This window comes from Solea senegalensis, linkage group LG14 (genome assembly GCF_019176455.1).
Source record: "Solea senegalensis isolate Sse05_10M linkage group LG14, IFAPA_SoseM_1, whole genome shotgun sequence".
NCBI classification, from domain to species: Eukaryota; Metazoa; Chordata; class Actinopteri; order Pleuronectiformes; family Soleidae; genus Solea; species Solea senegalensis.
Window position 1 is genome coordinate 18,420,569 of NC_058034.1, and position 16,220 is coordinate 18,436,788.

General features: G+C 40.6%; 1 protein-coding gene and 1 long non-coding RNA gene across 6 annotated transcripts in view; one reads left to right on the top strand and one right to left on the bottom strand.

Annotated features, from left to right (window-relative positions):
• bcar3 (BCAR3 adaptor protein, NSP family member) overlaps positions 1-16,220 on the top strand; it is a 65,126-nt gene that overhangs the window by 40,640 nt on the left and 8,266 nt on the right. For 3 of the 4 annotated variants that reach the window (XM_044044204.1, XM_044044206.1, XM_044044207.1), the window contains 4 exons: positions 13,096-13,224; positions 14,410-14,535; positions 15,035-15,151; positions 15,587-15,810. In XM_044044204.1, the coding sequence (XP_043900139.1) occupies positions 13,096-13,224; positions 14,410-14,535; positions 15,035-15,151; positions 15,587-15,810 (596 nt within the window). Of the gene's footprint in view, positions 1-735; positions 1,468-13,095; positions 13,225-14,409; positions 14,536-15,034; positions 15,152-15,586; positions 15,811-16,220 lie in introns of those variants that run through there. The other variant, XM_044044208.1, reaches the window with a different exon arrangement.
• On the bottom strand, positions 3,074-11,760 carry LOC122780857. 2 transcript variants are annotated; one of them, XR_006361744.1, is made up of 4 exons: positions 11,255-11,760; positions 10,119-10,269; positions 7,633-7,724; positions 3,074-3,857 (listed from the first exon to the last, which is right to left on the bottom strand). It is a non-coding gene; the product is annotated as an uncharacterized LOC122780857 (long non-coding RNA). The 2 variants fall into 2 exon arrangements; XR_006361745.1 differs by lacking the exon at positions 3,074-3,857 and adding an exon at positions 5,032-5,146.

The window sequence follows — 16,220 nt, forward strand, 5'->3', positions numbered from 1 at the left end:
CACAGTCATTTTTGGTGCACATGTGCTGCATCTTTGATGTGAGTGTGTGAACCGGCGCTGGAAACATGACATTTCACTCTCACAGAGAGCGTGGGTGTAATTGCACACAGCAGTCATTAACGAACATAACCGGCCAGCAATTATCCACAATCACTCTGTGGGACAGATTTATTCCTATTCCATTTATTATTTTTAACTTTAGCCTTTACCCATAATGAATTCAGGCGTGACCTTCACCTTAACCATCAATTAACACCTTGTCGCTGACCAGGACCTTGGATGATGTGTTACCCCTCATTAGGAATGTGCTCTAATCCCCATGAGGACGACTGGGTCCTGACAAGATTGGTGTTTATACCAGAAAAGGTCGTAAAGTGTGTCACCTCTCTCACACACACATGCTTTCCCATGTCCAGACGCTCATAGCTGCATATTTTGGATTATTTTCAGAACGCTATCTGAGCCGTTTACATGATTATCGGGGGGGCGGAAGTGATGTATGGTCTGTTTTTAGTATGGCTGCAATGAAGAGACAAGAAGCAGTGACAACAACTATGTCTCTGCAGCCAAAGAAGAGGAAACTTCAGTGTGAGAGCCAATCAAGTGCAGAAGCACAAGTTGAAAAACTCTTATTTCTTGTTTTCTTGTTATTTCTAGTGCTAATAAAGTAAACTCAAAGTTCTGGAAGAAGACGGGGCCAGAAATTACTTTATTATTTGTTTATTGTGTTTTTGGATTCTTGGTTGGAAAAATTCTATAGACCAAAAATACACAAATCATAGTGACGATTTGTGTATTTCAGATGCAAAAATCAACAGCGGACGTGTGTCAGAGCTCGACACAGAGACACAGGATGTGCATTAAAATGGATTTATTTATTGATCCATCTCCATATGTTTTCATTGCCTCTGACTTTGCCTCTGGGCCACTCCCAGTTATTTCACATATGATTTGGTCAAACCTGATCACATGGGTCCGTCCCTTTCCCCCCGTATATGGAGCTCAGGAGGGAGGAGTAAAGAGGGAGACGTGTGTGTGTGTGTGTGTGTGAAAGGATCAGCGGAGCAGAGTGAGCAGCGGAGGGTTCACTCTGCAGGAGACTGTGGAGGAGAGAGCGAGAGATGACAGAGTGATACAGAGGCTGACAGGATGTTGGGACATCAGGATGATGGATTGTTTTCCCACAGCATCTGACTACACTACACTCGCAGTTTAGCCCTCTTTTGTGCTGTTAACTCGTCTCAGAAGATGTAAATGTCCATGGTTGTTGTTATCCAAGTCATCCAAGTTGCAGGGTTCGGGTCTGTCGTCAAGGAGACAAGAGCTGGCATTTACAGCTGAAGTGAACTGGCTGGAGTTTTGTCAGTTTGGGAGACGTTTGCGAGAATGTCGGAGCGATGCAACCTGAAAACCCTGACAGCGGCTCTGTGCTGCTTCTACCACAAGAACGCTGTCATTTCAGCAAAGGTGAGAGAGAAACAGGAGCTTGTGTGTGTGTGAGGATGTGTGCATGCGTTTACCCTGCAGCTTCTGTGTGTTTGAGTGCCTTTAAATCAAGCCTAAAGTGGTATTTATGTCCATTTTTCTTTCCCACATGTGGCAGCGTTGATACAGATCTGCATGCTGCCATTTAAAAAAAGAAAGTGGACAGTTCCCAGTGAGACATTTGTGAGACATGATTAAAAGCAGATTTTTAGAAACAGTCTGCAAAGTGTATGTAGACACGTCCAGCCTGGGCAAAATCTAATCACCTGAATAGTCCTCCTCTTTAACCTCACTCTCTCTGTCTGTGAGCTGAACACTGGGCTTTTATTACTCGGACCAGACGCCTTCATAAATGACCAACTGTGTGACCGTCTGACTCTGTATGTGTGTGTGTGTGTGTGTGTGTGTGAGAGATATATAGCTGGCTTCATCCATAACTACTGCTCAGCTGGCAGACACACAAAGCAGTGTGTGAAGCAGAGGCTGAGACACAGATAGTTATGGCCTTCGAGGGACCAGGACGGGGGGACGGTGGCCCTCATGAGGATGATAAATTGCTAACTTGTGATAGTTTGTCTTTTCTGTGTGTGACGTCAGTCAAATGTATGAGTGCCATTAAGATGATTGGATGGAGCGTGCAGCGGTGCAGCAGCGGTGCAGCAGCGGTGCAGCAGGCCGAGGTGGCCACGCTTGTCCCCGTGTAGATTTTAGTGAGGGGACGCGTTTGACTCTGTGATCACGTTCACATCAGCTGCTGAGATGTATTCTGAGCCTGGATGAAGTGCAACAGAATAAATGCATGTGAACATGTGAGAGGATCTGTGGTTTACTTACATTTACAGTAACAGGTGCAATCAACAGTGTGAGTTTCTCATTTCTAAAACATCAGAGCAGCTAAAGAAAACTAAAAATCTAAATTAAAATCACAGGCTCGACATTAAAAAGCATATCTTGTGGTTTGGAAAGTGAAGCCCAGGAAGTAGGACGGAAGTAGCAATTAGCCACCAGGGGGCGACTGCACTGGTTGCAAAAACAACTCAGTTTGAATGGAAGTCTAAGGGAAAATGTGATTATTTTCCATAAAAAAAATGTAAATGTAAAAAAAATCTGTGTTTTTTGGATGTCTTGTTTTGATAATAATTGAAACTGGTTTTAATTATTGAAAAAAAGAAAATAAATATATAAGATCAATTAATCGAATAATCGTTGCAGCCCTAACGTCATTTATAACATGTAAACAGAAGCTTATAGTCTCAGTCTCTAGTTTCAGGTCTTCTACAACAGTCAGTTTTTTCTAAATTATGTTCCCATTCAGAGGAACAGGAGCAGCAATAAAGCACAGCACATTATGAGCGGACAGACTGTTATTGTCCAGTGACATCTGTGAATTTCCAGCTGCAAAAACTGTCACGTGATGGTCAAATGCATCAAAATGCAAAAAAAAAAGCTAAATTAGGTCATTTTCTGTGTGTGATTAACCTGAAATAATATTCTTGCACCAAAGCAAATCTGCCACTAGCTTCTGCTTTCCCTTACCATTGATTCAGATCCCAGCATAAACCTGTTCTGGGTTTTTATTCTTCTTACATGTGCAGTCATGTTTATTATGTAAGAAAGACAGTTTTCTGTTTATGTCCTCGATCATAAACTCACAGCACTTAAATTAAAAATGTAATTGTTCTGTTCCCCTAAATGAAAATCCTCCTCCAGCATGTGTGCATCAAAACATCGAAATTATTCATTTATTGTAATAATTGATGTGACTCAGGGCCATGATCACATGTCATGGAGCACAAACATAGATGAAAAACACCCTTTTGTGTCTTGTCTGATCCTCATAACACATCAATTTTCATGTTGATGGATTGTTTAAATACTACTTTGGCAAAGAGCGTTGTCTATAATTCATGACGCTGCTTAACCGTCTCACATTCAGACAACGTAATTGTCTGTAAGATGAGATTATTGATTAAGTCATTCCGAATCTTGATCCAGTTCCAGAATGGAGTCGTGCTTATTACCTCACAAGACCTGTCATATCTTCAAAAAGTCAGTGCTTTACTGGAACAGTGAACTCTGTGTCACAGCAAACTACTGATGCTGAAAAAAGCACCAGACACAGAGTTGCGCCACAGTTCACTCAGTCTTGCACTGTTCGTTCTCCATCCTTCTTTTCTTCCCCTCTTCTCACTCCTCTCCATATCTTCCACATGTCTTCACTTGTGGAACCAAAAAGCCTCAGGTTTAATTCCATTCGGCTCGTTATTCTCTCCTCCATCTGGCTCTTTGGGAGCGTTCCATTTCACCTCAGAGAGAGGCAGCTTCTTTGTTTCTGTGTCTGTGGGTCTTTGAATCGTCAGTCGGTTTAGCATCTGATAGTGAAGAAGCACAGGGAACATGGGGGATTCAGCAGATTATATTATACATACAGCACATCATGAATGTCATATTCATCCAGTAGTTTGGTTTTTGTGCACAGATTAGATTATAATTCGAAAAAGTTTAAATGATAAAGCCGTTTGTCCTTCCCTTCATGTCTGTGCAGTAAAAAAGAAATTTATTGAGAGCTTCAAGGATATGAGGCATTAAAATTCAAAAATCCCTCAGCCTTATCCAAAGAAAGAGGTCGAGTGCTTCAGTGCTTTTAGGCGAAAATCCTCTCCCCTTTAGTTTCTCAGTTTGACCAAATGTAAACTGCACTTTGAAACCTAAAGCTATGCAGCCTGATAAACCAGGGAATTATCTCTCAGGCCTGGAAACAACCACTGAAGATCTGTGTCAACCCATGTGTCCCTGGTGAATATCGCGTTCAAACATGAAGGGATTTTTGTACGCTGCTACGTCACACTCCATCTCGCTGCTTTCAGGCTCTGTGTATGTGAGATCTTTAGAAGCGGACGGCGGGGATTTGCGTCCATGGGAGCTACAGGGAGCTTGGTGGCTGGAGTATAGACACTTAGCAGACCAATCAAGTTCTCCTATACCAGTGTTTTTATCAATACTGGTCCTTGGGACCCACTGTCCTGCTCCAACACACCTGATTCACATGGTCAGCTCATCTACGAGCTCTGTAAAAACCCTGGTGATGAAGCAATCAGGTGTGTAGGAGCAGGGGAACATCTAAAACATGTAATTAAATATAAAAAAATGGCTTATTTTTTCTTAGAAACATGTTTTTGGTGGACAGTTTAGGTGAAAACTGTCTCTAGAAGAGCAGGTCAAGTCAGGTCAAGTGTCATAGAACCAGCACTTCACTCATGTTGGTGTCGGCTGTTGGGGTTTGTTGCTGATGTTCGGCCCTTAAACCTTCTTCTTAAAAGGTCCTGTGCGTATATATTTGTGACATCTAGTGGTGAGACCACAGATTTTAACAAATGGAGGACTCCTCTGTCTGCTCACTCCCATCTTTCGGATGTCACACTTCTTCGTTTGTGTCGTTCTGCTTCAAAATGCAGACTAAATCCTCATAAATGTTGCACATTGGACTTTTAAAATTGTAAAAATGAATGTCTGACCAGGACAATACTGAACACAGGAAGACGCATCTGTTTATTTTTGTGTGTAAACAGGAAAGGTGGGGGACACTGGGATGATGAAGTCAAGATGTAGAGATGCAGAAAACAAATGATCCGAGCCGTCCTCAGCTTTGGGACTGTTCAGCCTGTCAGAAAACAAGAGACAGAGAGTCCTCACACTCACTCTGGTTCTTATTTAACTGCACAAGAATATAAAAACTGAATAAAAACGTCACTTTCGGTGACAGTAATACAGGTTTTTGCTGAAAAATCATGCAACATCCTCTCTTATAGGGTTTTCTTTGCCTTTTCCCCCCTGGATGGATTTTCCAAATTAGCTGCATTGTTGACAGTTTGCATTTTTCTAATGATTTCAGAAACTTTCAAAACTTCACCTTTTTGTTGTATTTAGTTGAATGGATGCAGGCAAAAAAAAGTAGGGAACCACCAGGAAGATACATGAGTGGAAAGTTTAGGAGGAGAGGAGGAAATACCAGATAAAGAACAACTGATAGAGTGTTTTAATGATGATGATGTCCTTTGTAAAAAAAAAACACCCTGTGATGGTTATCTCTCATGTTAGTACAGAGTATGAAAACTGTTAACAGTCCTTTCATCTATACGTCAGTGGTTAGCTTTTGTAATGATTTGTGTTAAGCTTTGGCGTCAGAACAAACCGAACAATGCAGACACCAAATCACGAGAGAAAGTTTTAATTGAAAGTAAAAATTAGCATGTGAGTATCTAGTCCAGGTATAGGTGAGTATAGGGGAAAAGCAAAACTGGCTGTACAGTATGTGGTAAGTAGATTATGGCCTCATCTACAAGGAAACCGAACTTTCCCTGTAGGATACTTGTTTTCCGTAAACACTGCATCATTTCAAACGCTTAAAAACCCTAAAATTCTCTAAATGCTGTAGTATCTACATATATATAAACATATATATATATATATAAACATATATGTATATATATATATATATATACTGTATGCTGTATATGCCAGGCCTGTATGTGACATTGTGACATGCCACAGTAAAAACAGAGACCAACACATGAAGCATGATGTGCATAACACTTGAAATGCAAGTTGTTAGAAGATTTCGGCGGATTCTCATGTGTGCATGAGCAAGACAGGTGTTCAGAAGCATAAGAGGACAATACAAGTTAAATCAATGTGGCAGGCAGACAGGCAGACAGACAGACAGGCAGGCAGAACAAAACAAAAAAAAGACACAAAACAAGCAGAACTTGACGTTCTCAGCCAAAGACCTGGCAAAGAGTGGAGCTGACGACTGGGTATTTATAGCAGGTGGTGAAGTGTGTCAGTCAGTGGGACGAGCAGCAGGTGTGTTGCTGAGCTCTCACATACAAACAACAAACGAGTTAGGAAAGAGGGATGAGGGGAAAAACAGGAGATTCAAGTGCCAAGACATTAGTCACATGTACACCTCACTGCACAGGGTGATCTTACACTTCAATTTTAATCCTTTTTAAGACAAGAAATGAGAAGAAACGTCAAACTAATGGGGGGAAAATAAACCTGAGCTGAGATGATTTCACCGAATCAATGTCATGACACATCACTCCCATGCTTTTAAAGCTTCACTGTGACATCATTCACTGAGAAGAGTCACCATCTCAACCTGCTGGAGCATAAAGTCCACGCACATACAGTGTTGTGACTAATACATACTAAAACCACTGCAATAAAAGTTTTATTGTGGATTATCTCTTTATGCAATGTTAACAGGGTTTGTGTTTGTGCAACGACTCAGCGGCTTTTTTTAATTAGCGCTGCTGTGGTTTTCTGTCGGCATGATTTAAACGGTGCAGTAGCACATTTTTAGTGTCGGAGCTCAGGCGGCGAGGAGGCTGGACATAAACTGGAGGTCGAAGAGTCACGCTGAGAATCTCAGCTTCAGGAACGCGGTAGACGGAGAGGATTTGAGCGAGACAAGGATTATAATGTCATCGTGTGCATGTGTGTGAGGAGAAAAGAAAGTCATTTATAATGCTAAAAGGTTATTTGTCCTCACCTCGGTGAACTCAAAGGACAAGCTGCTTACACCGCTGTGTGTGATTGGTCACCAAGGACAGGGTTCCAACAACAGAAGATCGGGTTTTTAACCAACACGTCATCTCCTCCGTAAACACAGAAACCACTCAAGAGTTCAGTGTTTTCTATTTTTGTGTCAAAGCCGGGATATCCAGTCAGTGTTGAAATCCTCTTGAACAATGCTTTGCTTTTAAAGGCCATTTTAGATGAGAAAACATCTATCTATCTATCTATCTATCTATCTATCATTTTAGATAAATACATATCTAATCAGCCAATCCCACAGCAGCAACTTAATGCACTTAGTCTTAGTCAATATGACCAGAATTTAAAGATATAATATGCAACATTTCTGCATTCACATCAAAAATTCATTTTTTTTTGAGTTGTGTTCTTACATTAGTCGTTATAACTTCCTGGGCTTGGAAGGAAAATATTCTGTACTGCCAGTGTGTTAGCTGTTTGTTTTTTTATTGTATTGTGTGTACATTTGTCGCGACATGATTACGTAAGACATAAGACTACAGTTCCAACAGTTTAAATGATAAATCATGAGGCACAGAAATGACATACCGTGCGTTTAAGTGGTGTCAGGCGCGATGGTCTGATTTTCATGCACTATCATCTCTAGGCAGTCGTTGTTGGTGTTGTGAAGAAAACAATCTCTGAAAGCACAACAGGTCGAACCTTCAGTTCAAGCAGCTGAAGATCACACGCTGCATCAATAGATTTCATAAATGCTTTAACAGAAGAGTTACAAAGTTACTTTTGTGTGTTAACCAGGAAAATCCCACACACAAAAGAGATTAAGAACCTCATTTTCAAGAGAGTCCTGGTCAAGATAATACAAAACACTCCACACAGTTACAAATGTACACAGTTACAACAGGTTGCACGTTGTAGAGTCAGCCTCAAGGACTCCGTTAGGAACCCATTTCACTACAGGCATATGGAACAGAAAGCAACAAATGATCCTGAATTGAAAGAGTAAGGGTCAGCACTTGTAGGTAGGCAGTAGTATTTGAGTCAATATATATACGTGCTATGGTGGTGACGATCCTGATGTAATGTCGAGCGTTAACTGACACCACAAGTATCGGCCACATATCACATATCTCACCTTGTACACACTCTCACTTGTGAAGGTGTGTGACGTTAGACGGTCATAAACCATGTGTCCTCTGATCTGTAGGACAGAGAGAAAAAGTGGAAGAAGGAGGAGGAGGAGGAGGAGGAGCAAAAGAAGGTCTGCTGGACTGTTACTGTTGTGCTGTGGTTCTCACACACACACAAACAGAGCCTGGTGCAATATAAATGCAGCTGCTCAATGAGGATGACATCATATTGCAGCATCTTATGAAAGGGCATCCCCATCTATTTCCATCTGTTATTTCTCCGCCCCTCATCTTCTTCCTCCCTCTCTCCTTCCCCTCCTCACGCCACCATTCATCAGTTGTGTTGGCACTTTATTGTTAACACGGTGCTTAATTACATATTCCCAAACGTGCTTGTAGTCAATAACCAAAATATGGTGTAGTTCTGGAGTATTGAGTTGAGTTCTGTGAGTGACATTTACACAGTTGACTGAGTTCAGCTCGTCTCAGGTGTAAGGTTGTTGTGCTATGCAGGTACAACAGGAAAACCAGGATGTCCTGACAGAGAGTTAGTGGGTGTAACATAGAGCCTTTAACTGACGTGCAAAAAGAAGTCATAGTCGTGATGCAACCAAAAGAATGAAGTGGATTATTACAAACGTTTATATGCAAAAATAAACAGCAGTTCCTGTTATGTTTATGGATAAATTCCTGTAATTCCATAAAATCAAAACAAGGTAACCTTTGTTTTCTTTCACAGTGAGTCTTTGTTACTTTTGACATGATATTTTGTTGGCTCACAAACTCAGAGCAGACAAAGCTCTGCGCCCACCGTGTGATCTCTGGACCACAGGTTGGGAACCATCACTCTAAAGAAGCGTTATGCATATGTAATGCACACAAAGTCACAATATTGTGTACAGTTTTTGATAAATTCATAAATAAAAATCTGAATAACATAAGTAATTTGCATTCCTATTCACTCATACACTTAATTGGGCTCCTAAAGAATGAATGAATGAATGAATTAATGGCGGCCTCAACAAAAATAAAAAACAACAACATTGCTCTTGTTACAAATGACTATTTAGTTCATATTTTTAAAGACATCCATTTATTCATTCATTCACACAGATATGGTTTAAAATAGCTGTAATAAGTTTCACTGCGCACAGAATCTGATTTTACACAGTGAAATCAATACGGCTTTAGAATGGGACTGAATGACAACTTCACTGCCCCAGGTACTTTCCACTGCTGCACACACACACACACACACACACACACAGGGCCTGTGCATGATGACACCATTACTGTTGTCATCCTCCTGTAATACGATAGGATGATAGGATGATTTCCCATCATACATGGAGATACGGAGACTCAGGGCAGAGAGGGTCTATTCTTATAATGACTTAAGAGCCGGAGATAGAGGGAAAGAAGCAGTGGTGCAGCCACAGGATGAACGCGTGAAACACAGAGAGAGAAAGTGGTGAAGACATTGAGAGTGTCTTCTTCCTGGTTTCAGTTTCATGGGGACGCTCAGAGGCATATTTCCAATTTCACGTACACACTGTAGCTCAATAACAGAGTGAGAGAGTGTTATTGTCACTAAATGACACATATTTATCCATATTTGCCTCTCACTGTACATGAGTTAGAGCTGTGTTTCTCAATCCTGGTCCTCTGGGACCTACTGCCCTGCATATTTTAGATGTTTCCCTGCTCCAACACGCCTGGTCAGCTCGTCATCAAGCTCTACAAAAGCCTGATAATGACTCATTCATTTGAATCAGGCGTTTTGGGGAAAAGGAAAGTGGTTTCCCCGACGACCAGGATTTGGAAACAATGGGTTAGGGTAATCCTAGGGTGCTGTACTTATCCTTACTGGGCCTAAACAGTGCATGCACATGTCCGGTGAAACCTAAGAACGTGGCAAATGTGGCACCTGCTGCTGTATCTCACCTGCGTCAAGGTTGGACTGGATACCATGGTTGTGACAAGCGGTTATTTGAGTGACTGTTGTCTTTCTCGTAATTTCAAACCAGTGTGGTCACTCTCCTCTGACTTCTGGCACCAGCGAGGCATTAATGCTCACTCTTAAAGTCTCTGTAAACTGTAAAATGCCAGTTAATGAGCAGTTTCTGAAATATTCAGACAACCATGTCTCATTTAAAAAAGTCACTTAAATCAACTTTCTTCCTCATGCCGATGCTCGGTTTGAACTTCGCCTCGGGTCGTCTCAACTGTGTCTCCTCGACTAAATGCAACTGGATATTCACGTTAACGTGCAGCTAAACAGGTGTACCTAATAAAGTGAGCGTGCTTTGTTAATTGTTATTACCAAATACAATCAGAAGAGTTGGTTTTATGGTCTGTATTTATATATAGCTTTTCTAGACTTGATGAGCTGCTTTACACTATAGTTTTTAGAGCTGAAACATTACTCGACTATTAATCGATCACTAAATTAGTTGTCAACTATATTGATGATCGATTAATCGGTTTGAAGCTTTTTTTCATGATTAAAACAGAATTTCTGATTGTTTCAGCTTCTTAAATGTGAATATTTTCTGTTTTTTATGAACCAAACGATTACTAGGAAAATAATCGACAGATTATCCGATTATGAAAATAGTCATTAGTTGCAGCTCTAACAGTTTTGCCCTTCACATGCTGCAACCTGGGTTTAAGTATCTTGCTCAAGGACACATGTAGACGAGCAGAGCCAGGAATTAAACACACAGCCTTGAAAGACAAGTCCTCACTTTTTTTTAATACTTTTACTTCTAAACCTTTACATTTTATATCAGAACATTACTTTTGATACTTAAGTACATTAAATGTCATATACTTCAAGACTTTTATTTAAGTAATATTATGAAAAAAAAGTCACTTCAACTTCTACCAAAGTCATTTTCTGCTCAGATGTTTGTACTTTTACTTAAGTATCCTTTTAGACTGGTGTTATCTGACCCTGGATTTATTTGTAACAGTCAAAACTTCAACATTCAACTCTCATAATCCTAATGAGGTTTTCAAAAGTCATGAGCAGAGATAAGTTCAGGTTGCATCACTCGAGTGTGCGAGTGTTTACGTACGTCAGGTGTAGGTGTGTGCGGAGGCAGGTCCAGGGCCAGCTGGGTGTGGTCATGGCGATGACGCACCAGGTGGAGGGAGAGACTCAGAGAGGAAACTCACACTCACTGAGAACAGAAAAGACAGGAAGAAAGACACAAGAGATTAAGTGTTGAATGAGAGACATGTGTGAGGACATGTGTTAGAACTTTGTAGAGACAGTGACAGTGTTTGCTATGAAGTGTGTGTTTAAAGATGACAGAGACAGACGGAGCGATGCAGAGACCCAGCAGCTGTCATGTAAGTGTGTACCTTTGTATTTGTTACCTCTTTAAAAACCTTATCTGGTTTACACACTGACCTTATCTGGACAAGTAGTCCTCATGGAGACCAGGAAACCAGGTCCTAATGAGGTAGAACGGCATTTCTGGGGAGCTGGTTAGTTTAGTTTATGGTTATACTGGTTGTGATCAAGGTTAGTGGTAACTGTGGCTTTGGTTCAGGCTGTACACATTATTGGACTGACCTGTGTGTGTGTGTGTGTGTGTGTGTGTGTGTGTGTGTGTGTGTGTGTTTTGCTGACTCAGCATCCTGTCAGGACAACTTTATCTGTTGTGTGTCACTTGTACGAGTGAGTGAGATTTGTGAGTCAAGGCTAGAAACAAAGCTTGTTATGTGTAATTTGTCCTGCTTTATGTAAAATATTTAATTTAAAATAAACTTTGATGCACCTTTGTGCTGACATATACTGTATATATGTATAAAATAATAATGTGGTAGAGGCAACTGTTGTAGCAGAAGCAGAAATAACAATAATAATAATGATGACCATAGGAGTGATATTTACACACATACATGAACTGATCATGCTAAATGTGTTGATAAAACACGAGCTGCGTGTGACTAAACACGCAAGTGAGTTTTCATGTCCTCGTACTGTGCACAAATGTTTATCGTTTGGCTGTTTGTCTGCTTCAGAATACTCAAAATAGCCTAATCAGTCAGTCATCTTTGACAGAAGGTGTTTTTTAGCAGATGTTTTATCATTCTTAAAGGATTACTTCACCAGTTTGCATTTAGCTTTGTATTACTAGAATAGGTGTAGCATTTTTGAAAAATTGTGGAGAAATATCTCCATTCTTTTTCTTGTTATGTGCCCGCCAGTGACACTTGGTCCGAGCCTTAGTCCGAGGCTTGAAACTAAACGCTAATTCCACACTTTTTAGAGGGAACCTCATTCCCAGAATGAAACAGTGTCCGCCATCTTTGCTAACAGTTACGCTAACAGGTCGCTGGTGGGCACGTGACAAAGATGTTTCTCGACTCATTACTATTCTAGTAATACAAATCTAAATGCAAATCGGTGAAGTATTCTTTTAAGGGGTTGTATAAGACAAAAAAAACAAAAACTCACCCCTCTATACTACCCTTCCTACCATCCTAGCTTGCCTAGCATGTTTTATTTCAGTTTTTTTCAGGTCGTATCGAGACACTCTTCTTCTTCCAGGGAGTCCTGGTCAAGGTAGCAGCACAAAATAGTCCAAATCTAATTTTTAGATTTAAAACTCACAACAGAATATAAAAGCTAAAAGGAAGTAGTTAAAGGAGAGAGACATAAAGTGCAGAAGTATACAGGCCATAACAACAGGCTCCTTAATCCAGACGTGTTGTAAAACAACATGTTTCTTTCTTTTTGATGTTTGTGTCTGTGAGCTTTTTTTGTCTTAACCTGTCTGAGGACTGTGTGACACCAGCTGTCACCACTTTGATGGATTCATAAATAAAGATATTGTTCTCTCTCTCTCTCTCCCTCTCTCTCTGTCTCTCTCTCTCTGTCTTTCTCTCTTTTTAAAAAAAATCCCAGTTCTCCAGGGATCACTTCATCCTGGACTGTCCCTCCGAGAAACTTCGCAAAGAGCTGGAGGAGGAGCTGAAGATGAACTGTGAGGAGCCCAGGAGCCATGCGTGGTACCACGGAGCCATTCCCAGACAGGTAACACACACACTAACACTAACACACACACACACACACACACATAAATCACAACCACACGAGTCCCTCCCTGTAAAAGCCTGGTTAAAAACTTGTTGAACCTGATCACCTATTATTAGACTGCCCTGCTGCACACAGGAAGATTAGAGCTCCAGCAGTGGCCTCGGCTGTAGAGCTGAGGTTGTAACAGTTACAACGTAAAATGCCTCTTTCTCTCTGCATTTATGTGTGTTTATATATGTGTGTGTGTGTGTAACAGAGAGAGATTGTGTGTTCCCAGCCGCTGAGATGTAATCATTTTTAATAAGCTGCTTCCTTTTGGTCAAACTAAACTACCGCCATTAAATGCTACACAAACACTCTGTTAATTAAAGTATGTAAGTGTGTGTGTGTGTCAATGAGAGAGAGGCAGTCAGTGTAACAACAGTGAAGTGGAAATTTAAAAGGAAACCTGTTCAACCCGAACGTTAATGAAAGTACATTTCATGTCAGTGATTATAAAATATAACTTCTTATAAAAACTGTTTTTTAGGTTTGATGTAACTTTAATGAATAAAAGTTGTTTTTAATCAATTAAGTGTATGAAAAATATTCACTTCACAGTCAAAAACTGGGGAAAAAAATCTAAATGATGAATAATTAATCAGAATTGTTGCCATCATCGAAAGTAAAATGTATTGCGTTATGATTCAATTCTTGAGTCTCAACTTTAAATTCATGATTAAGTCTGAGTTAAATGCATTTCATGGCTAAGCCTGGAGCTTTGATCCATGCGTGACACATGGACACAGATAAGGTGTGTCACAGTGACCCACGCATGAGACGTCACATAACGCAACTGAAAGCAAAACCAAGTTTGAGTCGATTTGTCTCTCAATTTTCTCAAAGTATTCCATTTTTCTTGTCAGTTACTTTTAACGAAATGTGAAATCATCGCTAATTAAACCGATGAAACATCGCCACATGTTGCCTGGACATCACAGGTCAAAAGGTCAGGAGAGTAAATCTACAGTCAAACCTCTTGAGGCTGATTAAACACTGGGGTAGTTTTTCCTCTAATCTGTGTTACGTAAAACGCTGCAGACGCTGCTCGTGGAGAAGGTCACACTGTGAGAGAGGCTGTGCTACCATTATTAGATTTAATGAAATGTTTGGACTGTCAACAAACGCTCTGTAATGTCTCAGGTTGCAGAAAACCTGGTGCAGCGCGACGGAGACTTCTTAATCCGTGACTCACTGTCCATCCCGGGGAGTTACGTCCTGACCTGCCAGTGGCGAAACGCTGCCCAGCACTTTAAAATCAACAAGAAGGTAAAAAAAAACCTGTGCAGTTATAGACAAATATCTCCTGATACACATGGTTCTCATCTGTGGTTCCCTGGCGGTTGGAATGAGCTCTGCATCTCAGTATCTGAGTCTCTTTCTGCATGCATTAAACACTAAATGATGAAAATCTTCAGTAAATAAAAGATACCAGACGATGTTGGTGATGTACATTTTATCATTTAATCTCTATTATGTTTCTTCACATTTTGCCAACTTGTATATTTAAATTATCCTTAAGATTTATAACAGTTATTTAAACTTCAACCACACATTCCTGTTTGCGGCCGCCTAGCTTCACTAGCACAATGTTATAATATAAAATAAGATAATATAAGATGAGATAAGATAAGACAATACTTTATTGTCCATTTGCACAGAAAATTGACTTGCACCACCGTTCAGAGAACGTAACAGCTATGTCTCTATATTTAAGAGTTACACGCTACATCTTTAGTCGTTAAATGACGGTGCATGCCTCGTGCAGGTGGTGATGCTGAATGAAGCTTACTCCAGAGTGGAGTATCGTCTGGAACGAGAGGGCTTCGACAGCGTCCCGGCACTTATCAGATACTACGTCGGCAACAGAAAACCTGTCTCACAGGTGAGTTTAATGAGCTTTTATGAGACACCTTTGTCCAAATGACTGTGACACTGTTTGTTTGGTTTTCGGTTGCGTTTAATATGGAAGTTTTCTTTCCCAAAAATCTAACACACACCATTCTACCGCTGCATGTAGAGCAGCCACTTCCAAAGTGTGGGCCGCGAACCCCTAGTGGGCCGTGACGGTACTGCAAGCTGGCCGTGAAAGGTCATTAAATAAAAATAAATAAATATTTGTTTAAATGATCCAGCATCAAACGGGCTAACATTTCAAGTATTTTCACTTAATTTTAATTCCTACTCGTTACTACCAAATAAAACCAGAGTTGGTATTACGTATTTCAAAGTGAGCCCCGGCGACCTGGGAACGTCTGTTCTAGAGGAAAACAAGTCGCTGTACTTCATCTTATCTCACTTGTTTACACACATTTACTAGGTGGTGGGAGCCATTATCTTCCAGCCAATCAACAGAAGCCTTCCGCTGCGCTGCTTGGAGGAGAAATACGGATTATCCAGCACTCACAGGGAGGCACTGCTGGCGCAGGAGAGACGCAGTCAGAAGCGCCTCAGCCTCAACATCACCAACGGACACGCGCACGACAACGCGCACGACGGCACGCACTGCCACGACAACTGCATGAGCCGGAGCAGCCAGCTCAGGTTTGTACACAAACACTGCTGATGAACCAGCGGTGACAAGTTCATTTAAAAATAAATCATTGCTCAAGGTTGAATCCTCAAAAAAAAAAGTATTTTATTAAAGTGAAATTCATAAAGTAAAAATGTTTTTCATTCTTGTGCATCGTGCCTCAACCTGTCTATTCTGTGGCTACATTTAAAATGTTTTTGTAAATATACACTGACATATTTCCTAATTTACCATCAATGTCCTCATATTTAATCGCCGTACTTCATATTTATGTATAAACACAACGTGCCAAGGCATCAGTGCATCTGCACTAGTTGTGTAAATGAATAAACAATGTGTTATTTTCTCAATAAAAGGGACGTTGTTTTGTACATTTTAGAAGTATAAAAAGAACATGACGTAAAATGGACTGAGGTCACTG